At 37.2% G+C, this 26,578-nt stretch overlaps 1 protein-coding gene across 2 annotated transcripts in view; it reads left to right on the forward strand.

The window, feature by feature from the left end:
- D2HGDH (FAD-linked oxidases family protein) overlaps positions 1 to 26,578 on the forward strand; it is a 213,082-nt gene that overhangs the window by 39,804 nt on the left and 146,700 nt on the right. For both annotated transcript variants that reach the window (XM_089822015.1, XM_089822007.1), the window contains exons 5-6: positions 11,298 to 11,368; positions 11,516 to 11,634. In XM_089822015.1, coding sequence (XP_089678141.1) covers positions 11,298 to 11,368; positions 11,516 to 11,634 — 190 coding nt within the window. The remainder of the gene's footprint in view (positions 1 to 11,297; positions 11,369 to 11,515; positions 11,635 to 26,578) is intronic.

The following is a 26,578-nucleotide window of genomic DNA, read 5'->3' on the forward strand; positions in this document are numbered from 1 at the left end:
TATAGGTTACCCACAACCTCTGATTGATCCCATGTTACTCCAAAATTGCTGAAGTTTCAGGACCTTAGCATCAAGGTGCAAATTTTGGAGATAACAATGACGATTACGTGATCTTCTTCTCGAGTCAGATCTAATTCTTCTTTCCAAATTGGTTAAAACATGACAAAAACATTCCTCAATAACCTCTTTAAAGTTACTCTAAAATGTGCACAAAAGGCTCCTGTAGATCTGGTCAAAACACTTCTAAACTCAGCTTCAAAATGCTCCAGATCTGTGTTGATGTGAGTTTTGTATCACTTACATAACATATTAGGATTTGAATATTCGATATAAGATATCAAACATGCAACTCCTCTCTTGAAAAGTTATTGCTCATGGGATATGAGAATAACTCCAATGTTCCTTACTCTTGTGGATACTCAGTTTTATCGATGTGATTTTCTGGTAATCACGTAGGCGGCCTTACGCTATTCTTTCGAGGATGACTTGGACTTTGGTGGGATGAAGGTGATGGTGGCTTGGTTTGTGAAATGTGTGGGTGGCAGATAATATTGATGGTAATGATGATGGAGGATGTCTGCCAATGGTGACATTGATGGGAAAGTGATGGTGGTGGAAGGTGAATGGATGTGTTCTAATACTCGACCTACTCTAACTTCTTTCCCTAAACTTTGACTACCCAGCTACTCACTATTCTACTCCTACGCCTATGAATGGAAGGTTAGCAAATGGACGGGGATTGAACCTAATGAGAGCTGACCAGCAGCCTCACTTCCATAGGTGCAATGATTCAAAGGAATAATAAACTAGCTTACCACACAAAGCTTCCCAACTAGCCGCTAGGATGCTAGTGGCCTAGTATTGACCCCTATCAAACATTTACCAATGCTACCATACAACTATCCATCTACTTTAACATCACTTAAACAACTTCAAATGCAATTTGCTACAATAACTTGAAAGAAATCTAACTATGTGGAAGTAGAAAACATGCAATAATACCCAATGTTCTTAATCAACATGCAAATCGCAACAATGAAGAAGAAAGCAATTTTGGTATTATCTTTGCAACAATTTCTCCAACCACTTTACAAATGAGAGCAAATGGCCTTTTATAGGGGCCAGAAATACAACGGATGGTGGAGATCAAAACAAGATCAACGATCCAGATTGGATCCTCAAAACCCTAATTAGGGTTGCCACCCCATCGGCCAATGAGAAGCTGCTACCTCATCAATGGACCAATGAAAAAAGTACAAAAAGTGGCAACCAATGAGAAGGCACCAAAATGGTGGCCAATCAGAAATAGACACTTGGGCTTACATCAAATGATCTTCTAATATAAATCTTCCCCTTTCTTTCATTTTCTTAGCTAAGGCAATGAACTTAGCTAGCCTTTTGTTAACTTCTTCCATAGAAGGACAAGGTGTGTGCTTCACCTTGAGTTCCGCTGACTTCGCCACGCTGCTTGCTGCTTGTAGTATCTTTTCGTGATCCTTCTCATATTCTTTTGTGAATCCAATAAAAGTATTGAGAGAGGAAAGGGTGCCTAAATGCTTTTTCCTGATGACAACCTTTTCCAACTCATCCAACCTCAATCCAAAATCTGTCTCATTGATATCATCTTCTCTAATATCCTCAAAATCAAGTGCTACCTCAACGTCGCTCATCATGGTTGAAATAGAAGTGTCGACACTTGGATTGTGTCTTGCAATCTCATTATGTATTTCCTCAAGTGTTCTAAATCTGGTAGTTAATGCAACAAACCAAGATTCAACTTTACCCAATCCTCTCTCATCAACCAACCTGGCCCTTTGCAAATATGCCTCTGGTAGCCCAATGAACGCCTGTAGCCTAGGAATAGCCAAATCTCTGATAGGAAGGAAACCTTTCCACTCTTCTTCGAATAATCTGAACTTGTCTCTAACGGCCACTAATGACTGGAATGTTGAGATGAAGGAAGGCAAGAAATTTCGCCCATCTTGGATTGTATCATGGATCCAATCCCTGACTTCGTGTAGCTGAGCTGATATCTCTCTAGAATTGCTCTTGCTGTCTTGAGGAAGGGCTGCCTGGTGCAGCTGTTGGATGGGCTGGCTATCTCTCCAATATTTGTTCTCGGCCTCCAACTATACTATCCTTTCATTTGCCTTCCTTAACCTTTCTTTGATTGATGCCATACCTTCCTGGACCTCCTCACACTCCATATCATCTGTATTCCTTCCCAAGCTATGTTCCACTATCTCATATTCTTGGGCCACAATCTCATTCACTGCCTTGTTGACTATTGGAATAGCAATTTGAACCTTTCAGTGACCATCATTGTCACTCCTGATTACCCTTGCCATCGTTTTTGCCATTTGTTTTTGGTTCTTGCTATCACCTTTTTCCATTAACCCTTGAATGTCCTCAACTGTATGGGCCGTTACCACCTCGCCTCTTGGCATAAGCATTTGTCTTAACCATAGTGGTGCAGTGCATCTCCCCAATTTTGGATTTGGTTCGACTAACAAAGCATCACCAATGGCCTCGGGTTCCTGACTTATTGCCTCGATGTCAATTGGTCCATCTTCTTCTCTACTAGTTTCTTCCATATTATTTCTTTGCTGGCTCTCTGAGAGAGGGGAGTACTCGGTGCTTTCACTATAGCCACTTGATTCCGAATCAGAGCTCACCACTTCGGCCCCTTTATTATTTGAATTGACCTCTTGGCTTCTAGCCTCAATTATACTTTGTCTTGATGGCGCTGCATGCTGTCTCTTGGTTGGAGGCTCTGGATGTTCTTTGCCCTTCTTTACCTCCAAAACTTTCTTGTTGCTATTTCTAATCATTTCTTGTTGCCGGCTATTTCCTTCATTCCTTTGTTTGACTGATTCTGTTTGTCTCTCTTTTGGCTTCATCATCTCATAGGTAAGGGGAATCCTTTGTCTTTGTAGCTTCCTTAGTCCCTCATTATACCACGACTCGGTATGTAAATCCATTGCCCTTGTGACTGCCTCCAAGGAAGGATCTTGATGGTCATCCCAATCCATTGGATTTAATTTTGTTCCTTCTACTTGTTTTACCGTACTGGGTAAAGAAATCAACACACAAACGATAGATATGAATAGCAGAACTTCTTATTCTTATTCGCATAAGCCAAGACATTACATTATGCTTTATAAGATAAGATCTGATGATTACAATGCTTCCCAAAAGGGGTATAAATACTTTCCGAAGAACTTTCCTGAAGGAGTCCGTCGGCCACATACAACATGTCGCTACATAACAAGAACCTTCCTAAAGGGACCCGTCGGCTACATAACAAGAACCTTTTCGAAGGGACCCGTCAGCTGATACACAATTTCTACCAACTTTCTGAAGAACTTTCCCGAAGGAGTCCGTCGGCCACATACAACATGTTGCTACATAACAAGAACCTTTCCGAAGGGACCCGTCGACTGATACACAATTTCTACCAATGACATCCCCCCCAAAAAGAAAAGTCGTCTCTTGACGACTACAGAACAAAACTCAAACAACTAACTACAACAAGATAGATTTGCTACATCACTTTCACATTCATTCTGTGCTTGCACCAAACTGGTCTCCAACCCACATTGCATTTGTAGCCACAATATTGTCTCCTTAGTCAAGCTGACCTTGATAGCCACCAGTGCTGCTTTCTGTGTTTCCAACTCTGGGTCCACTGAGCCAAGTGCCGCTGAACTGCCTTCAACTGGATGATCAACTCCTCCCGAGCTCTCTCTGCATCCACCAAGACAGCTTCACGGCCAACACCTACTCCAAGTGTAACACCCCTCTCGAAATGCTTGTTCCGTAGATCTTTCCACCTCTGACACACTATGCTTGCAACAGCTCCAGGTTTCATCAATTGGTCACACTTCCCACGACCGATATCCGCAACGACTGGGGTCCAGGGGGCAACGCCCCTGATAGGGTCGAGGGGCAGCGCCCTTGCGGGTCCTAGGGCAGCGTTGGCGGGGACGAGGGGTAGCGCCCCTCACCACCAAGACCAAATTAGCACCCCGAAACCCACACAAAACTGGATGGAACACACCATACATCTTGCCACCGTATCAACTCCTTCCTTATGCAATATCTTGTAAGGTCATTCAAAATCTGAATGCCATATCTTGCAAAAGTCGTATGCCTAGACCCCAAATTTTGGAAGGCCCTTCCTCACACCAAGCCTTGGGAATATTAAAACAGAACTTTAATCTTTCAATTCCGTATGCCAAGTCTCTCAATCTTCAAAAATTTGTACACATCCCCTTCTGCAATATCCGTACGCAATTGGAAGCTTTAAATTTGCAAATTCATATTGAAGCACACAGGGAACTTATCCATTGAAATCCGTACTATAGCAATATCCTTCCTCATCCTCCACTCTGTGAAAATCTGTACTATGACTACATGAAAGAAGCCGTACTTTGCTTGCTAAAACTCATGTGCTGGCCACTCGTTTAAAAATCCGTACATTACATTCCAAACTGCAATTTCCGTACACTGGCTTTACTTCCAACTTCCTCCAAATTCCGTACGGCCAAAATCCGTACAACACCAATAGCTTTCCTCAAAAATCTGTACAGCACATGTAGAAATCCGTACTGATCAAAATCCCCCAGAAGATCCGTACGGTCACTATACTGAAAAATCCGTACCATAACTTTTGTTGAAAATCCATACTGAGATACCGTACGGTAATTGTCAATAAAGTCTATACGGTGCATGTTTACTGTATTGGGTAAAGAAATCAACGCACAGACAATAGATATGAATAGCAGAACTTCTTATTATTCGCATATGCCAAAGACATTACATTATGCTTTATAAGATAAGATCTGATGATTACAATGCTTCCCGAAGGGGGTATAAATACTTTCTGAAGAACTTTCCTGAAGGAGTCCGTCGGCCACATACAACATTTCGCTACATAACAAGAACCTTCTCGAAGGGACCCGTAGGCTACATAACAAGAACCTTTCCAAAGGGACCCATCGGCTGATACACAATTTCTACCAACTTTCCGAAGAACTTTCCCGAAGGAGTCCATTGGCCACATACAACATGTCGCTACATAACAAGAACCTTTCCAAAGGGACCCGTCGGTTGATACACAATTTCTACCAACGACACTACTGTATCATAGTCTTCTCTCAACACATTTCCATCATCCTCCAGTTGATCCGGAATATCAAGGCCTCTCCATCTAATAGCCCTCATCATGTTCACCGACAGCCTTGAGAAAGCTAGCTTTCTCACATGAAAATCATCTTTGGCGTTGGCCCAAAAGTCTTCTATGGTGGGAACATGCTTGAATTCATTTCCATGAGATACCTTGATAAGACCATTAGGATCAAATCCTTGCCTTGCTTTGTACCATCCTAGATGATACCATTCCAATTCCTTCTCTGCGGCTTCAAAGGAGGCCCGATTTGGGCAACTATCATTACCAATTACGATTGAGAACGAAATGCCTATTTTTCCTTCATTTCTTATTATTCTATCATACTGCTCAAGTTGCCTAGCCAATTCTAATGAAACTACCTTGTCGGGTGGGTACCTTGGAAGCCTTTTAGGACAAACTGTACTTCCTGCCACTCTAATGTATGTAAACTGCGGAAATTGGATGAACCAACTCCCATATTTCTTTATCTTTGCTTCTGCTTCTAGTGAAAGTCTCTTAGCAGGTGTCCCTTGTAGTACCCTTACTGTCTTCATAGCGAAGGCATCACAAAATATCTTGTAATCCTTGTTGTTATGTAAATGGAGTTGCAGATAGCATTTATGTACCAAATATTGTCCTGGTCCGCTACCAACTTCTCCTAAGGCCTTAAGACCCGAACTCTTGTACAATCTAGCAATTAGGTTGAACAGATAGGAGCCCATGTAGAATTGCCTTTGGTTTTGCACAGTTCTGAGTTGCAATTCTAAGTTCTCGCTTATGATCTTGGCCCAATCAAACCTTCTTGTCCCTTTCTCGATATCATCAATGAAGAAGTACATCCAGTTTTCAAATTGCATTCCTTGAGCTAGGCCCATGATCCGGCTGAGCAGAACAACGAGATCACTATATTCTGGTTTGAAATCTGTCATTGTGAGCCTTGATGATCTGTTAACTCCTTTCTTTCCCTTGCGTATCCAATTGTGCTTTAGATGCGTGTAATAGGCCTCCAGGTTATCTTGAAATGATTTAGTTGCTTGGTCCATCATTACAACCGTCATGCCCTAGTATTGGGGAATGTTGAACGTTTCTTCGATTGCTTGTTCGCCAGTGTTGGCCAACACTCTTTTCCCTTCATCATAAATGATGGATTTACTGTTTAGATCAAATCTGGATGCACATTCCATAATCAATTTTGGACAAGGCAATGTGGGAGGAAAAGCCGCTGCATGTACAATTCCGCTCTTGTATATCCTTTTTGCTAAGGGGGATTGTCCTTCCTTTAGTCTTTCCCTCATCCATATCATGTCCACTGTACCGATATTGGTGTCGGTTATTCTCTTCATTTTCGTGAAGAAGGGAGTTTTGTTCATCATATCCTCTTTGTCTTTCTTAGTGTTTGCCCGCTTGGGATTCTTACTTGCACTACCTTCCTCCATGCTCGTCACCCTATTACGGGATTGTAGAGTGGTGGACCATAAGGCAAGAAGAACCAAGAGGAGCAATCCTTAGACTAGAGCGAAAGATGGATGTCAACTTAAGGACCCCTTGCAACTCTAGATGATGAAAATTCACCTTAACCAATAATCTTACAACGACTTTTTGGAACCTAGGACAAGACCTCAAGAACTCCAAATCCCTTTGCAAATTAGAAATTTAAACCTCTAAAACTATCCAACACTTGCTCAATCAAACAAAAATCAAACTTTCATATGCATCCCTTCTCCCAACAAAAATGCCAAGTCTGATATAAAAAATACAGTCCTAAATAGGGAAAAATCAGACCTTCACCATGAATTGTCCATGTCACAAAATCAGATCTGCCTCAAGAAAATGCCAAGAGTGGAAGGTTCTTCCCTTGTCTTAATTCGCCCAAGCATGGAAGTCCTCAATTTGCTCAAAAATGTCACCTAGGGCACAAATTGCAGCCCACAAAAGGAGAACAAATCTCTAAAGTCTGCAAAAATCTGCCCTCAAAGGAAATCGCCCAGGCCTGAAAATGGCTAAATACAAGCAAAATTGCCCAACAAATGCAAGAAAACTACCTTCCACAAAATTGCCAAGTCTGGAAAAATCTGCTCCTCAAGGAAATTCGCCCAACAAAGGAGAGGAAGAAATGAATTGTGAAAAAGAAATGAGAAAGAGGTCTCTTTTATACCCAATTTCTTTTCCCTCTAAGCTGGCTGACCTAGTTCTGGAGGAGAGGAAAAATAAAAAATTAACTCCAAGTCATGGCCCATAATTAAGTACTTAGCTCAAAAATTTAATTTTACCAAAAGAAAATTGCATTTTAAATTCGCCAATTAACTCCAAATTGCAAAAAGAAATTAAATAATGCCTTGAGGGTGTTAAATATTTCCATTTAATGAGGGTTTAGTAATTAATACGTCATTAAATTTGGATTTTGGCTAACCAAAAGCCATTTTTTCAATATTAAATTACCAAATTCATTAAAAATTAAAAGTTTTCAAGGCAAATTAATCCAAGTTAAAGCCAATTTTTTGCAACTTTCTACCAAATCGATTTTGCCAAGCTATTTAAAATTTTATGACAATAAAATTACCCCCCTAGAGTCAAAAATCGATTTTGCAATTTAACTCCATCTTACAAAATTAAATCCCCTTCTTCACCAAAAAAAAAAGATTTTCCAAAAACTTAAGTCTAATTAAAATTTCCCTTTTGAAAATCATCCAAATTTACACAATTAAAACAAAATTTTCAAAAGAAATCGTCTAAGTACAAAATTCACAATTTTATCCTGCCAAGTTGAAATTAACTCTTAAAATTGTTCGGCTTAGGGATAGAATTGATAGTTCTAGAAAATCAAGTTGAAACCGGGTGAAAATAAGCTAAGCCTCCCCACATATGTCCTGAAGGTGCCAAGGCGTGAAATTTTCAAAACTCAAAATTTTTTTGGGCAATCCAAAAATTTGCCAAGGCGATTTAAAAAAAAGGGGATCCCCAAGATTTGGGGCGATGTGTGAAAACCTCACAACAATCTGCAATAAGGTCTGTCAACATGTGTCTTCATTTGAGAGCATCATAGATAGCATTTCTTCACATTTTTGGCTTGATATAGAGTCAGGTCATTTAGTGCATGCCTAAACACACTTCTGGATTACTTGTAGTATTAGTCAGCTCAAATTATCCAGTTTTCAAGTCATGCAGTGTAGCTAGCACACATCTGGGTTACTAATGGGCACAGTCATTCTGTGTTATCCAGTCTTCAAATTATATATGCAGTAACTGACACACTATTGGGTTATTTATGGGTGCAATCATTCTAGATTATTCAGTTATTGGATCGTACAGGTGCAGTCAGATTTGAGACATAGGTAAAATAATAGGAAGATGAACAGATTTCTTCTACAAGTTTCATCATTCAAATATAATGCTGGGATTTAAATCAGAAAACAATGGTGGTGAAAATTTTCAAAACAAAATGGGATACAGCACTGTGGGCATCTAATTCAACTTGTGAAAACAAACTCAAGCATTTACTGAGTCAATATCCTGTTTCTTGAGAATTTTAAAACTGCAAATGGGAACAAGCTACCACTTGAGTGAAATCTTTCACAAAAAACTTGAGCTCTTTAAGAACCTTTGCTAATTCTGATTTGTTTTCTTCAAGTCTAGATGTTTGAGTTTTTGTCAAACACTTGGCACACAACTCACTGTTATCTAACTTTCTGATTATTGTTTATGTTTTGGGGTCTATGTATATTGCCAAATCAAATAGAAATGCAAGGAATATGATAAACAACGATTGCACTAAAATTTGACAAGACAAACTCAAAGAAATGATATTGCATTGGGCATAAATCAGATATTTATTATCAGATCTGATACAATGATATCACACTGTGACATCATATGGAAAATGCATTACATTGAGAATTACAAAGTCTGATTCGGTTGCTCGCATACCCGACTTGCTTGCTTGCCCATAGGTATTTAAATGACACCCAATGTAACTTGATGTGGAAGGGAATAGCCTGCAACTCTGCTGATGAATTATGACACAATTCTGATCCAAATTGATAGTGATGGCAGCCTCTACAAACTCTTAGCACTTATAAATGCTCTCTTCCAAGGTACCCACCTTGGTCATAAGTGGGAGCAATGAATCCCTGTGCTGTTTAAAACTTATATGATGCCAAACGAGCCACCAAACCCTTGCCAATGGAATCTGATATTAACTTGATAAAATCTGATCCCTAAACTACAATTATTCCTCAAACCCTAGCTGTCCCAAATGAAGGAAAATCCATATAAAATCACCAAAAGCGCCAACAAGTGTAAAACCACCTGCAAATAAATGATATGTCCAATTCCTTAATGCTGAGTTCTGGCAATAAGCTAAATGTGAATTTTGGAATGAATCCATCTAATAGGCTAAATGGGTGTTTGTCCCCACAACCAAGAAACTCCAAAAGTTTCCATCCTCAGATTTCCTATATATGAAAGCCAAAGATCTCAAGCTTCTTAAAGAGAAATCAAACAAAACGAAGTATATCAAATGACTTCCTTAAACTCCCTTATATAATTCTCTCATGAGGTTTGCGGAACACCTATTTAAATTTGCATTTTTGTTTAAATAATTTAGTATTTAACATGCATATGGGAAGTAATAATAAAGTCACCCCTTCATATAATTTCTTATTATTATAAAGTCACTTTAATATCTTTATAGCTCCATAAGTTGTCACCCTATTCGGCATAATAATTAAATACTTTATGACATTCATATATTAAATGCACATTTGACCCCTTATATGCCCTTTAATTGTAAAGTATTAAATTAAATTAAATTAATTACATTAAAGTCAATGCTAGATTAGACTTCAATTATTTAAATTCATTTATTAAACTCCATTAAATCCTAAATATCAAACCAACAACTGATCCTGCCAACTTTTTGGATATCACCATGGTGCCCTTTGCCCATCCAAATGACTTACCATAAATAGTAACAATTGATCCAAATGTCCGAACGACTTTCTAGAAATAGTAAGCATGTATAAATAGATCCTGATAGACCTCTAGAAGGCAAATCGCAAATAAAATAATGCATTGAGATGGAGAATACTGAAATAGATGCCCAAACGTTTGGCTGAACAACCCAGAATCGCCCTCAAAGGGCCCCAATCGCAACATTAGCCTACGGGGATCACTGCTAATCTGGTTACCTCTCAAAATAGCTAATGCTCAGGAAGGCATTAAAATGGGGATGTTACAAGCTCCATGTTGAGCAATTGAGGTGCCAAAAAAAGTTGCTTAATGTACAAGGAAGCAATGTTTTTACCTCTACTCTGACAAATTAAGTGTGGCATAGCATTTAGAACTAATGTACATCATCCTAGGGGATATAGAATAGAACTCTGTATTATGTAGTTGAATACTCTACATTTTGTAGTTTCTAGATACACTAGGATCTGAACATTCATCTAAAAGATGAACTGAATAGTCATTTTCATATTGATACATATGTACATTTGATTGAATGGAATAAGCTTTTTACTGAATATTTTTATGGTTGTCTAATTTCCATCCATCTCATTTGTGTGTCTTTTTGCATTTCATTCCTATATTGACAAAGTGCACATACATAGATTAAAGGGAACTGAAACAAAAATGAACAAGATAAACACTTCTAAAACATTTACTTTGGTCTTAGCTATAAGATTTTAGACAGAAGTAAACGGAAAAGGAACTTCAGAACTATGGACCGATATTTTGAGCCAAATATAGTTTTCAGGTGGTACCCTATATTCTCAGTTAGGTTCAAGCATTTAGTACCTTTCTTTTCTTAATTATGTGCAAAATATTATGTAGTTCTTGTGTACTTTATTTGGGTCCCATTGGGTGAATCAGTACTCACTTTGCCAAATTTTAATGTTCTTTGACTAAATTATCTCCATCGTTGCTATTTGGACAACAATCACTTCATGTCACCACAAGCTGTTGATGACTCAAGTTTATTTAAGATTTACTGTATTGCATGGAGTAATATAATCAGGATCCTACTTGAATAGTGACTCTAGGTATGATTTTTCATGATTTATTAGTACCCTCAATGCAATTGTGAGTGAAACTTTGGCAATATTCATGTGTAAAGTATCTTTTGTAGGTGAGTGGAGTCTTAGTTTGCGAAGCTGGTTGCATTCTAGAGAACCTTGATACCTTTTTAGCCGATCAAGGGTATAAGTTACTTTCCTCTAGAGTCAATGTTATGTTTAATTTCTAGGATGTTTCATGAGACATTTTAAAATCATAACTATTTCTTCTCATTAGATGGAACATTGTGAATATATGGAACTTAACTAATTCAAATATTTGTCAATGCAGCTACCTGATGCCCATTGATCTAGGTGCAAAAGGAAGCTGCCAAATTGGTGGAAATATTTCCACAAATGCAGGTGGCATACGTCTTTTGAGATATGGGTCTCTTCGTGGAAATGTTTTAGGTAAAGGTTTAGAATTAATCTCTATATGGAGGCTCATTTATTGTTTTTAGTTAAATGTAGAATGTGAATCATTTTTTTGGTTATCACAATAATTGATGTTGCGGAAGGAAAGAAACAAAAGAAATCTTTTTACAATCTCTACGTGCTTATTATCAACCTATTATAGCACTATATCTTAATTTACCTAGGCCATCTTGTGGCTTCAACATTTGTAGGGCATTGTCTTGAGTAGACTACACTACAAGAATATGTTGCTCTTTATAACTATTCTTGTAGAGTTGCTTGGACCATTTATCTAGGGTTTACTCAATATTCACTATTGGCATGTTGAGGTTCTCTTTTTATCTCCTTAATATTGAGATGCATTGTATAAAGTTGGTAAGGGGTGTAGTGTAATAGTGAGTGTCTTAATGAAAGTCATTATTTTTATCTAAAGCTGATGGTCATTTAAATGTCAAAATATTATTATTCAATAATAAACATAATCTTTTCAAAATAAGCAACAAGTTGTATAATTTTTTGTCTTCATTTTGTAATAAGTAGAATAAGTAAAAGAAAAATAAAATAATTTTAAGTAAATAAATTAGCTCCAATTGTTATCTCTTGGATTTGTTTACATAGATGTATTTAAGATATCTGTATCAGTTAAAAATTAAGTTACCATATTCATTCTTAGAGGCTGGAAGTTAAAAGTCGATTCGTAGGTCATGCGAAGTCGGCTTGAAATTGCCTAAAAGTCGACGCTAGACTGAGAAATTCCCTTAAAAATTGCTGATTGCGACCCTCGATGACTTTGCAAGGATTTGAATGACTTCGTTGCAGCCCATACAAACTTGAAACGGCTTTGGGTGACTAGGAGATGAATTTCAGTCACGGGTCAAAGTTTGCTTAAAAAAACATTTTTTAACATTTTGTTGGCTTTTCTTTAGCCTTTTCCACATGAATTACCTGTACCTGACACAACTCTCGGAAAAAACAAATGTATTTGTAGAAACATCAAACAAACACATGCGATTTTTTGGGGTGTATTTGGTTTAACATCTTTGGCATTTGTAGAACGTGGTGTTGGTGTTAGTGTTTGCGGAAACAAATTATCTATTTTTTCATGTTGTGATTCGTCCTCTGTGTGCTGGTCAAAAGATGTAGCCCGTGGGTATTTCTTTTGGTTCAAACTTTATAACTTCATATGGTTGGGATTTCTATTGAGTTAGCAAGAGTCGACATCCACAACAAGCTTTTAAGGCTTCAAAAAATATTGTTATCTAACAAAAAGCTTCAAAACATGTCTACTCTTTGCGATTTGGCTACGAAAACAATACGGTATGTTAGTTTTTAAAATTCCAAATAAATAAATTAAAGCTTCTAATGGTCCATTTGAATTCCCAATATGTTGACAGAGAAAGCATGAATATGTTGACAGAGGAAGTATCTTTTTACATTGTTAAAGTCCTTACAAAATCAAATGAGCCTTTTTCACTTTGATTTTTTTGTTGTGTGTTTTTTTTAAAATTCATCATTCAAATAATGGCTGCAAGTATTTCTAGCATTGGAAACTCTCGCTTCAAAATAGACAAATGCTCCCCACTATGGAAATATGGAGAAATGGTTCAATCAATGCCATGTGGAGGACATTATATATGGATTTGTAGTCACTGCAAAGAGGAATTTTGTAGCTCTTATAGTAGAGTGAAAGCACAATAGTGCTTTATTCATCAAAAAGGTACTAAATTTTTTAAAGGGAAGCCAAGAGTTGATGGGGTGCTACCTATAACCTTTCTTGCAAACCACATTGTAAACAAATATATTCAAGAACAAAAACAAGTAGACAAAGCAGTCCAGAGGGCAAGTTCTCATCCTCTGCAAAGTTTTATGAAAAAAGAAAGAACATCATCTATGTCTTCAACTTCCATTCCCAATGAACTAACTACAGAGGGTCATTCTTGCGTGCTACTCAAGTACTGATTGCAATGAAGACAGAAATGGGACCCTTGGAAACATCATTTCAAAATGAAGCTAAAGATATTGCCGAGCAAGCCATAGCGAGATGCATTTATGCATGTGGATTGGCGTTTAATGTTGTTCGCTCACCGTATTGGCAAAAAATGGTAAGATCAATAAATGAGACAATAAAGGGGTTGAAGGGCTTGGGCAATGAGAAGGTGCATACCACTTTATTGGATAGATAGGTGACCAATGTAGAAGCTTCCATGCAACCCATCAAGGATTCATGGATTGAAACAGGTGTGACCATAGTATCCGATGGATGGAAAGATGCAAGAAATCGTCCTTTGGTGAATGTTATTGCAGTGTCCATAAGAGGTGCAATATTTCTAATAACTGTGGATTGTGAAGGAGAGATGAAGGATTCTTCTTTCATTGCAAACATTCTCAACCAAGCCATTGAACAAGATGGTCCTTAAAATGTTGTTCAAGTAATAACCGACAATGCCAAGAATTTTAGGGCTGCCAACTTATTGGTTGAAGAGCGCTTCAAACACCATGTGCTGTGCACTCACTCAACCTAATGCTGCAAAATATTGGCACTAAGATTGAGTGGATTAAAAAATGTATGAAGAGACACAGGAGATCCAAATGTTTGTCATGAACCACCATATGCCGTAAGTCATATTTAGATAATTCTCAAAATTCGAGCTCTTGAAGGTAAGATTAATTGTTTAAACTTTAAAATTTAAACATGTTTTAGAAATCTTCTCACTTTAGTTTAGTAAACTTTGTGTGTTACTAAATTTAATTTTTAATCTTGACTTTAATTTATTATTGTTTTGATCTTAAAATAGGTTGCTAAGATATGCTTTGTCTCCAACACTATTGTTTTGAGATGCCTTGTCAAGGCTAAATAGGCATTTTCTAGAATGGTAACCAATAGTAGTTGGAGCACATGGAGGAAATCTAATCGTGCCAAGGAAACTTCCATTAAGACATTGATACTAGATGACTCTTGTTGGGATCGTGCTTAGTACGTTCTAAAGTTCACCAAGCCTATATTGAGCATGATCTACTACACTGACCATGGATATGCCTTGCTTGGGTGAGGTATATGATGGCATTGACTCCATGATTGAAGATATTACAAATATCATAAATGAGAAAGAGGAAGATCCCGATGAAAAGTTCTTCAAGGAGCTATAGGTAATCATGGTAGAGAGATGGAACAAAATGACTACCCCTTTGCATCTATTTTCCTTTTCAATGAGCCCCAAATTCTATAGCCAATTAGTCCTCAGGGGAGTACCACTACCTTTTCCCCATACAGAGATCCTAAAGTTGCTCAAGGGCAACCCTTCGAAGAGTCTTTCCTGAGCACCAATGAGTTGTAGTGAGGTTTGAGTACATGAGTTTCACGAGCACTGATGATTGTGGATTTGAAGCTCTTGAAGAAAAAAGCAATGCTGATGCTCATAAATGGTGGCTTTTCCAGGGAAAGATGTACGAACACTTGCAACCCATTGCCATCAAAATATTATCATAAGTAAATTCTTAACTGTTAATATTCTAATTTCTAAATTCTTGTTGATGAATATTGAATAATTTCTTTTAAATTTTTTTATTCAAAACTCTTAACTATCTAATTTCAAAATTGTAAATCTTGATAGATTGCTAATTCATCATCCGAGAGGAACTGGAGCACATATTCCTTCATCTACTCAATAAAACACAATCGACTAAACTCCAAGAAGGTAGATAAGTTGGTCTTTGTGCATTCAAACTTGAGGCTTACAACACACAAAGAAACTACTTACTGAAAAGGGGTGACAAAGCATTGGGATTTTGAGCTAGAGTATGCAGAGTTGGAAGAACACTTTGATGTACTTTCAATCGATGATAGTGATCGCGAAATACTTGGTGATGTTGAAGCTGATCTTGAGGCTGCTAGTAGTGATGCTAGTGGCATTGTTTGTGCTTCTAATCTGCAATCACAAAATAATGATGCTTTTTTTGATGATATTTGACTGATTATTACTCTGGACATTATTGTTTTTCAAATGAAACAATGATATGGTGGTGTATTTTGCTAATTTATTATGTTATTCAAAGTAAATCATTATATATGTGGTGGTGGATGAACTGATTTTCTGTGACATATTTTTACACACACACATATATATTTTAAAAAATAAATCTTGTATTATTAATTATAATTCTTGTATGAGAAAATTTTGATATGGGGGCTCTGCAACTATATGGCTTTAGTGAGTTCATCGCTGCCAGCCATACCATGTGCAAGACCTCGTGGCTTCTCTCCAATCATTTATGTGGCCTTAGTCTTTTATCTTGGTTTGTGGAGTGCTTTTTGGTGTGTGCTTCTCCTTATTTCATCTCCTTTTTTGTGTGTGTGTGTCTTTTGGTGTAGTGACTGCTAGATAGGGTGTTTAGAAAACATGCCTGAGGAGCAAAGTTCTCTCGGCTCCTAGCCTAGTTCACCCTTGTGTAACTCAAAAGGGTTGAATGATAATGATCACTCTGCTATAAGCATGGATATTGATAAAGGCGGTCTAAGAAATGATTTTTATGATGACCATGGTAAGGAATACTAACTAATGATAGTGGGGATGTTAGGCCTTTGTATAAGGCAGTTTTATCTGATCAATCCAGGCTTGAATGTCCACCATTGACATTGTTCAATGACATTTTGTACAAAAAAGATTGTGCTTCAAGAGGACCCACAACCGATGGAAGTGGATTGGGTAGGGGAGAATCCGAAGGAGCAACTGTTGGAACCAGTGGAGATGGTAAGTCCGCTCCCCATGACTTTAAAACTCTCTCCCTCTCTCCTAACGAAGATATGGTGTCGGCCATTAGGAAAGAGCGGTCGCAATTGAAAGATATTGCTATTTTCTTTGTAATGTCCCCATTTTTCCTAGCACTGGAGTTTCAGGGATTAGCCTAGTATTATGATCCTCGTAGGCTAATTATTGTGGATAGAGGGTCTTCTGTGGCAGTGGCTTGGCTTGGGAGGTTCTTATCTTCTCCACATTTCAGTAAGCTATAGGTTGGTCTTCATTTGACTCAGATAAGATTTTGTTTGGGCCTAGTGTTGTGTACTTACTATTTGTGGTAAGTTGTTGTTGATCGAGATGGACCCTTTTTATTTTTGGAAAGTGCATTTTGTCACATGGAGAAATAATAGGTGTCTCTCCTATTTCAGACGACATATTTAAATGATGAGTATTTTGGGAGGTTTTATATTTTTAGTGGCCAAATTATTTTAAATTATTAAATGGTTTATTATAAAGTTATAATTTAACTTTATAATTTCACTTAAGTTGAGGGTTGAGTTATCATTGGAAAGTGCCATTTATTAATTAGTTAAGCCAAGTCAAGTGAGAGAATCTAAAGGAAGCTTCTAATTAATGTTGTGTGGTGACGCTTCTTGAGTGAAGTTACATTTTGGCAACAAAAGGGAATTTGGAGGTTATAAATACAAGCCCATTTGTTGAGAAAAACACGCTTGAATATATATTTGCTTTTGTTGCCTCTGTGGCTTTTCTGAGGTTTTGATTTTCAAATCCCTTGCTGAGATATAAGGGTTTGATCTGAGGTTTTGCTCCATTGCTGAAGTATAGTGGAGATTGGTTTTCTGTGAATTTTGTTCGTGAAGATTGCTTGAAGTCACTGCTGAGGTATAGTGATTTCATTAGGTAAATCTCCTTACTGTGATTATCTATGACTGGGAGATTGCAATTGTTTTTCTGAGAAATAATTAAGTATCTTCCATTGCTGTATTATTGTTTCTTGGAGGACCATTATATGAGATTTCAAAGGTGTTGGAAATCTGGTATGTTCTAGAGCTGCCTTTGAATTTGTTTACAATGATGATCTGAGTGCTCAAGGGATTCAGTTTGGACACCAAATATCCTTTGCATTTGGTGTGGCTTTACACTGCTAAAATGCTTGAGTCTGGAGGTTACTGGAATTTTGCAAACAGGGGGTCCATTGACTGAATTGTGGATGTTAATCTGCAGGACTGAGTAATTGATCCTTGGGTGGTTTTTTCTAATCTGCTGGTGCTTGTATTTTGCGCAGCACTTAAGCAATTAGGGCATGATTTCAGACTAATATCTGCCTATCTGTGAATGCTCAAGCTGGGTGAGTTAATGCTGCAAGTCTGAATGCAATCCTGGGCATTGGGAAAATTATTATAGTTGGAACTGAATCTGATCACGCCTGTGTGCAAATACCTGGGCAAGTATTTTTGCCATTGGTCGTGTCTAGTCTGGATAAGACAACAATCAACATACAAACACTGGTTTGGAAATTCAACAAGTAGGTGCCAAAAGCAATTAGTTGTAAGTCTCTATTTTCTGATTGCCAATAAAATTGTTATCTGATAATTTGTGAGGATTTTCAGAATTATAGTAACTGATTGGAATTACCTATTGTCAATTCAGAAGTTCATAATTGTGTTTTCTACTTTCATGCAATAATGAATTTTCATGATACAATGCAATGGTCTGCAAGTTTACAATACCAAACCCAACATATTTTGGTACTTGGCTTGTCATGGTATAAGAGTTTTTCTTATATATAGCCAGTTTCTTGAGGATTGGTATTTTGAGATAGAGGAGAAGCTACAAGTTTAAAGCAATTGAAGACATATTCCCTCTGTTAGATGTTGTGAGCCGGTGAGGGTTTTTACATTTCTTTGTTTGTATTGATAAAGATTCCTTACCTTCACAAAAATGCTTTGATGACTGGATTGCTAATATTTGGGGAAGGAAGCTAGCAATTCAAATAAGTTTTTGTAGAATGATTCAAAAAAGGTTATTTGTGGTTTTCTTTTAAACTCATGGTATGCAGGAAAGGGTTTTGAAAAAGAATTACTGGAATGTGGGTAGATCTTTGTTTAGAGCTTTTCAATGGTGAGCTAAATGAAAAATGGAACAAGTTGTGGCCAACCAAACTTCTGGCCTTTCGTTGCCCAAATTGTTCAACCTCTTGGTGTTGTGCTACAAGTTGAGGACGCTAGGTAGACATTGCCGTATCTTAATGCTAGGATTCTGCTTTCCCTAGCCCCCGATATTGAATTTCCTGAGTTCATTTCAATGGACTAAGAAGAAGAAAGGTTTTTTTGGGAAGTTTCCCTTTTGGGGAATTTAGGATCTTGCTTTCACTATAAAAAATATGGACACACCAAAAACAGAGTGTCCAGCTCTTAGTAGCCAGCAAAACCCTTAATTTGATGGTTAGCTAAAAGCCAACCCTAAAGAAGGTGATAAATTGGGCTGGAATAGCAAGAATGATTCTAATATACATGAACCTAGGGTTAAGAATACTAATGTGGATAACCCATCTTCAGATGAGGTTCGGGGTATGAATAAAATTTCTATTGAAAAACATGATGGAGGCCTGCTTAGTGATACTGCTAAGGAAACTATTGATAGTGGAAATGTTAGTTTGTATAATCCTTTGTTTGAAGATGATTTTGAAGTGATGCCAGCCTTGGGTTCTGGTATCCCCAGTTCTCCAACCGGTTGTCAATCATGTCGTAGTGATCATAATGGGAAGGCCGAGAAAAATATAAAACTCTACTCCCACCAAACTGAATGCTCAACAACCCTCTCTTAATACCATTAATGAAAGAGCTGAGATTATTAGGAAAACTTCCACTGAACCTTTGAATAAAGATAAGACTATAACTGGGACACTGAAATCTATAGTTGTGCACAAGAATAATGATAATAGAAGTGAGTGTCTAAATGAGGAATCATTTACTGAAGTTACCAATAAGAATGCTTAGAAGAAAAGGAAAATGATTGAAAGACATTCTCTTTCTAATGATAGTAGGAAATTGGGCAAAGAAATTCCAGATTGTTTTAACAAATTATATAATAACAACAAATCCCAACAACCTAAATGATGCACATACACAGTTAGAATATGAGAGGTTTAGAGATGTCCAACAAGAAATTTATAGTTAGAAAATGGTTTAACAATCTTAAAGCTAAATATATTATTTGCTTGCAAGAAATTAAGATTGTGGGTTTTCAGGCTTATACCATTTTGAAATTTATATGGGACCAGTCTATTGGTTTTTATTCTAGCCACCCCAGAGGCAAAGGGGGTAATGCTATTATGGTAGGACCTCAATGGTGGACAAGATCACATATGATGGCTCGTCCCCTTGTCATAGAGCCTTGTGGGTCATTCTTCTACATAATGACATCTCCTAATGATTATAGGGAGCGGGCTGCTCTATGGGAATGTTTATCTATTAATTTACCCAAAGCACAGTGGATATTTGTTGGTGACTTTAATATGGTGGAATACAAGGAAGATAAAAGGGGGGGGAAATGCTCATTGTTGGAAAGGAAATGAACAATTCTTCTAGTCTAACTTTAAAAGGAAATTTAGGATTGTTGAACCTTCGGCTCTTAAGAAGAAAACTTTTTCTGATATTTGGTTTACATGGTGTAATAACCAAGTTGGGCAGAAAAGAGTCTACTATTGACTGGATAGAATGTACATAGAGGATCAAGTATTTTCTGTTGATATGCAAAATGGACATGCCCTTGTGTGTCACTTCCCCTTCTATGTCAGACCACCACCCAATTAGTGCTAGTATCTATATGGACAATTTCTTGGACAGGAGGAAAAAGAAAAATACAAGTTTTAAACTCAATACTTCCTTGGTTAAAAATGAAGACAATGATGAGGCAATCAAAATGGTGACTAGACTTCATAATATTTGCAATCCAAACACGCAACTCAAAGACAGGTGGAATGTTTTAGTGGATTCTTGGAGGAAGAGATATCAGATCATTGGTAAGAAAGAAGCTATTGATAGAAACAAAGAGGAACAAGTGTTACAAAGCATTCTGAACTCCACTGAAAAAGAACTTCAGTTTAAGTGCTCTGACTCTCAGCTGGAAGAGAAGGTAGTTAAGATTAGATGTCAGTTAAGGAAATATGAGCAATATAAAATTAAAGGGCAGAAGACTAGAGCTAGGATGAATTAGATGAAGGGTGGTGACAAGGGTACCAAGTATTTCTTTAACATAATTAGAGCCAAGCATAAAAGAAAATTGATTGAGAATATTAAGATCAGTGGTGATGTAAATAATGACCCTAACTGTATCAAAGATGCCTTCTTCAGCTTCTACAAGGATCTTTTTACCTCAGAAATTCAGTGAATTCAATAAAACTACTCTAGAAAAATGCCTCTAACTTATACCAAAGAAAATTTCAAAAAATGATGCTATTGAATTGGAAATGCCTATAACTCAAGAAGAAATTGAAGCTGCAATTTTCTCTTTTGCCAATGATAAATCACCTGGCCTTGATGGCCTTCCAGCTGAGTTCTACAAACATAATAAGGAATGGATTGTTCCCAAACTTTTTTTTTTTTTTTAGATTGCAGGAATTGGTGCAACACGGCCCCCCTATAAACTGCAGTTTGCCTGGTAAACTTTTTAACGTGACCGGTAGCGCTGGCACGACACGCCCACCGGTACCACGAGGACGGGGGAGACTAGAACCCGTGACCAACCCCCTGCAACAGGGAAGATTTAGCCAACCGAGCTAGGGCCCCCGCCCTAGATTGTTCCCAAACTTATGGAACTGTACGAAGATGCTTTTAGAATAGGGTCATTAGGTGCTGATATTAATAGAGGGGTCATTGAGCTATTACCTAAGGGTGGAGACAAATCTCAAGTCAGGAATCAGAGGTCTATTATACTATTAAACTTTTCTTACAAGTATGTGGCCAAGCTGCTTGTCAGAAGAATTGGAGGTCTTCTTAATGATTTCATATTCCCAACTCAAACAGGGTTTATAAAAGAGAGGTTTATACTGGAGAATCTGATTACAAGCTGGGAAGCCAGAAGTTCAAAATGCAGTATAGGTTCTACTAGACTTTGAAAAAGCATATGACCAAATTGAATGGGCTTTTGTTAAGGGAATGTTGCAGGCGTTTGGTTTTCCTCCCTATTTTTGCAAATGGATAGACATTCTTCTTATGGATTCTTCTATTGTCATTGATATTAATGGAGAACTCACTGGGAGTATTATTTTACAAAGGTCCATTAGACAGAGCTACCCAATTGCCCCCTCTCTATATGTTATAGCAGTTGATGCCCTATTTTATACTCTCATATCTTCTCAATTAGGACCTCCCATTAGAGGGATCACTCTCCCTGATCAAGATATGTTTCTTAATGCCCAGTTTGCAGATGACACTTCTTTCTTTATAGAACTGGAGGAAAGTAATTTTAATAATATGATTCACAAACTACAATTTTTTTGTATGGTCTCCGGGGCTAAAATAGCTCTACATAAGTTTTCCATTATTGGGTGGTCTCCCTCCCCCCCCCGAGTGGGTTGTGAACAAAGAGTGGCAGTGGGCAGGGCCAAGTGACATTATTAGATATCTAGGTATACCTTTTTTAAATAGATCTATTGTAATGTCCCCATTTCCAAGATCAATTTTTATAATAATAATAATAATAAAGTCAATATCAGATAAATAAATCAATAAATATAATTTATAATTATGATTGCATTTGATAAAATAAAATAAATAATGATACCCGATTGAATCTAATGAACAATAATAATAATAATAAGTAAACAAATATTAAATATATAGATCATTTATTGTTTTACTATATCAAATGATATAATATACTATTATATCAATTGATAAAATTTTAATAATAGTAATTAAATATATAATAATAAAAATAATAAAAATGCCGTATTAAATAAATAATGATAAATATAGATAAGAATTATGATAAAAATAAATTAAAAATAATTAACGATAATAGCAAATTATAATCTAACTATAGTGAAATTATAATGAACCATTGCAATTGCATATATAAACTAATGCCCCTACGAAATATATATTTTAACATGTATAATACAGGCAATGAGGAACCGGCGGCATTTGATCATAATGTTATTAAATATAATATAATATTATTAATAAGTCAAGAAAAAGAAAAGACGTGACCCTTTACGGGAGGCTCACAATGCGTATAAACACATATACGCTGATGAAGATGGGAGACACAGAAAGAGCAGGAAGTGTTTAGCATAAGAATTCTTCCAACATCAAGCGCAGACTTGGGAATGAACGGAAGTAATATACAGAGCAGAAATAAACATACACACGCATCCACGCAAGAGGAACGAATTAGATTCTACATAAGGAATCGGGCACCTGTACTTGCAGTTTGGTCAGACTGATAAGATTGAACATCCAGTCATTCCAAGAAAAGATAAAACACATCACAGTAATCTATAAGATACGTTACTGGTAAAAGACTGAGCAATAAGGAAGATATAAAGTCTCCTCATATAAATAATCCCGAGTTCACCGGATATCAAGTGGTAGTAAAATATTCAATGTTTGTATTGCTGTCATTTAGACATTTCAACATGTGATCGGAGCCATAGAAACAGTATCCGGGAGTTACTGCCGGAAAAACAAAGATTACATAATCACATGAGGCGGAAAACCATAAAAATTGTAAGTGTCTAAAGCTTGGAGGTATTGAAACTACATAAGGGTAATTTTGTCACCTCCTAACTTGAACTAAGGGGAAGCACACTAATAAGGTATTAAGACTTGGACAAATAATTCAAATATTGTAAAACCCAACATACATAAGTAGTAATATAAGCAAAGATTCAAACTCATAACAATAGCAGGCCAAGAAGTCTTCTCAGATCAAAGATACATCTTAACATCTCAGTCATATCTAAAGATTACAGTTGGTGACTGATATATATTGATATAGACATACTTGTTCCATTTTGTGTAAAAGATTTATATAGATAGATCCCTCATTATCTTGTATATTGGACTCCATTGCATATTGGAAAAAGATTCTTACAATTAAGAATATAATAAACAGTTATAAACTTCAAGAGGTGTAAGTACAGGGTTATGACAGTCCGTGTTATCAAAATAGTGCCAAATCTTGTGATTCGGACAGAGGATCTTTACACCTATCTCTTAAAGATATGTGGAATTGGTTGTTTTCCAAAATTGAAAAGAAGTATCTAAAGTGTCAAACTCATGTCCTCCCATTGGCTAGCAGAGTTCAAGTGGTCCAAAAGGTTCTATCTATTCATCATATTTACTTTTCTTCTGCTTGGTTGTTTGCTAATTATCAAACTAATAGATTGGAAAGGATCATGAGAGACTTTCTACGGTCTGATGGCATAGGGAACAAAAAGAGGCATTGTGTCAAATGGGAGTGGTGTTGTTTACCTAAAGAAAAAGGTGGTTTAAAGATCTGAAAGCTCAAGGTATGGCTCTAGCCTCTAAGCGGATTACTCAAGCTTTGTCAAGGGACCAACCCCAGAAAGTCTTGGTTAGAAACAATATCTCTAAATCTGGAATAAAAAAGGTAAAAGTTCGATTGATGTTCCTCTATGTGATAAGATATTTGGCAGCTTTCTGTTGACAGTTTTTGGTTTCAAAGTCTTTCAATCTATCTTGAAGGCATGGACTCAAGCTAGAAATCTTATCTTAAACAGAGGCGCCAATGCGGGTTCTCCTACCTACTCTAGATTAGATAGATCTATTTGGTGGGGAGTAGAAGCCAATGGTAAACCTTTGGCACTTACCCAAACCTGTTCTACTAAGAACTGGTATAAATATGGTATCTCCCTTGTCAAGGATATGATGGTCGACAATAGGTTAGGGAATTGGGAGGAAATCTCTGCTAAATATCACATTCCTAATACTCAAAAGAAAACCTACTTTATAATTGCTAAAGCTATGGGTAATTTTTTTCCAGGCCACTCTATGAACGCTAAGTAGTTTATGTAATGGATCAAATGGAAAGATGGTTCTAGTTTTAATGCAGCTTCTACAAAGAAGATCTATAATATGTTGAAAGATGATTGTTCTATTTTTGATAGGTTGACCGTTGAACCATGGTTGGGGGGTTGGGTTATTCAATCTCTAAGTGGTAGTTTATCTTTAATTTCTTCTGGCTCTCTCCTTGTGATCCAAAAAAGACTTGTTTTAGATGGTTATTGATTTTGAGAAAACTAGTTGTTGGTAATACCCTACCTCATGATTTAGGCAATCCTATTGCTTGTGGTGTTTGTGATGTTCTAGAGTCTTTTGAACACCTTTGTTTTGAATATAAATATGCTCATTTTGTTTGGTCCATTTTCTTTGGGTCACCTATTGTATGGAACAGTAGACCTGGTCTCTCTTGGAGTGAAATCTTAGCTGGTTTTGTGGAGTCTTTTGATTTTAAAGCCAACACTTTCTGGTCTGTCCTAACTTGTGAAATCTTGTGGTTTCTTTGGAAGGAGAAGAATGGAGAGATTTTTCAAAAGATGAGGCAACTTACTGAGTTGTCATGTCCCCAAATTTTAATTGAATAATTAAATTAAATTAAATTATTTAATTAATTGGTCCCATAATTTAAATAATATAATAAAAGAACCTTTACGTAGTTACTTTAATTAATTAAGATGGGGCTCAAGATAATAATATTTGTATTTGTGGTTCCAATTGATTTAGTATATCTTGGACCCATTTTTATTTACATAGGTGTGGCCATCGGCTATCTTTGTAAACCCTTGGAAAGTTTCTCCGATGGGTATTTAAGCATGGCATGTAGGAAGTAGTTGGTATGTGATTTTGATTATTTTTTTGTACTGTGAATTCCTGTTGGACTTCTCTGTTGTTCGCCATTTTGGAAGTGAAAGATCTTCCCTACTTGGCTAATTCTAATTTTGGTAGGATTCAATCCTCACCCTATTCCGTCGCCTGTAATACTTCGCTTGGATCTAGCAAATCGGAGCACCATCTTGTGGCAAATATTAATTGAAGTATTATTCGTGTTCAATCTCTTGTTTGGCTTTATTTCATTAATTCGGATCTGTAAGTTTTAGTTGCATGACTGAACCCACCTTCCATCTATACTCCATTCGCCATCCGCAACACACAGTGCATCTTCCGTACTACAGCATAACCCATTCGTAAGACTATCTTTCTCCATCAGTACGGTCTTGCTTCCTCATTCCTACGATCGGCTAGTCATCCCTCTTCACACCCCCTCCACACTGTATGACCCCTTCCTTGACTGTGCACCCTCACTTGGCAACCGTACGACATCTCATCCTAGCTGTACTGCTTCCTAGTATATTGTACAAATTCCACAGTAGACCCAACATATTAACATTGTCAGTAACGGACAAAAGAAAGATCCTTTTCCTTCATCTTGATCTTAGGTACCAAGAAAATTCTATCTTTATGGTAAACGATTTCGCCAACCATCTTGTATCTGTCATCCTGTACTTGACCATGCAATAGTTGGCATGCAAAAGTATTCTTGGAGTATTTGACTAACAAATGTGCCCTCCAATCGACTGGAAACTGAGCCATAGTGTAATCGAAGTCAAAGTTCTCCATTCTCCCAACAAGCTGACAGAATCACCAACTTTGATACCACTGTGATGCTCCTTTCCCAAGGTCTTCTTTGAAAACGATCTTTCTTCTGTCCATTACTGACAATGTCAATCCGCTGGGTCTACTATGGAAGTTGTACGGTATACTAGGAAGTAGTACAGCTAGGATGAGATGCCGTACGATTGCCAAGTGAGGGTGCATGGTCAAGGAAGGGGTCGTATGGTGAGGATGGATGGCAGTAGGTGCCGTATGGTGGATAGTTTTGGTCATACAGTATGGAGAAGTGCAAACCGTATGGTGTGGAAGGGGTGTGAAGAGGGATGACTAGCCATTCGTACGGATGAGGAAGTAGGACTATACGGATGGAGAAAGAGAGCCATACGAATGGGTTATGCCATAGTATGGAAGATGCGTTATGTGTTGCGGATGGCGAATGGAGTACAAATAGAAGGTGGGTTCAGTCATGCAACTAAAACTTACAGATTCGAATTTATGAAATAAAGCCAAACAAGAGATTGAACACGAATAATCCTTCAATTA

This window comes from Cupressus sempervirens, chromosome 1 (assembly GCF_028749045.1).
Source record: "Cupressus sempervirens isolate cs-2001-9-10 chromosome 1, ASM2874904v1, whole genome shotgun sequence".
In the NCBI taxonomy this organism is placed as follows: Eukaryota; Viridiplantae; Streptophyta; class Pinopsida; order Cupressales; family Cupressaceae; genus Cupressus; species Cupressus sempervirens.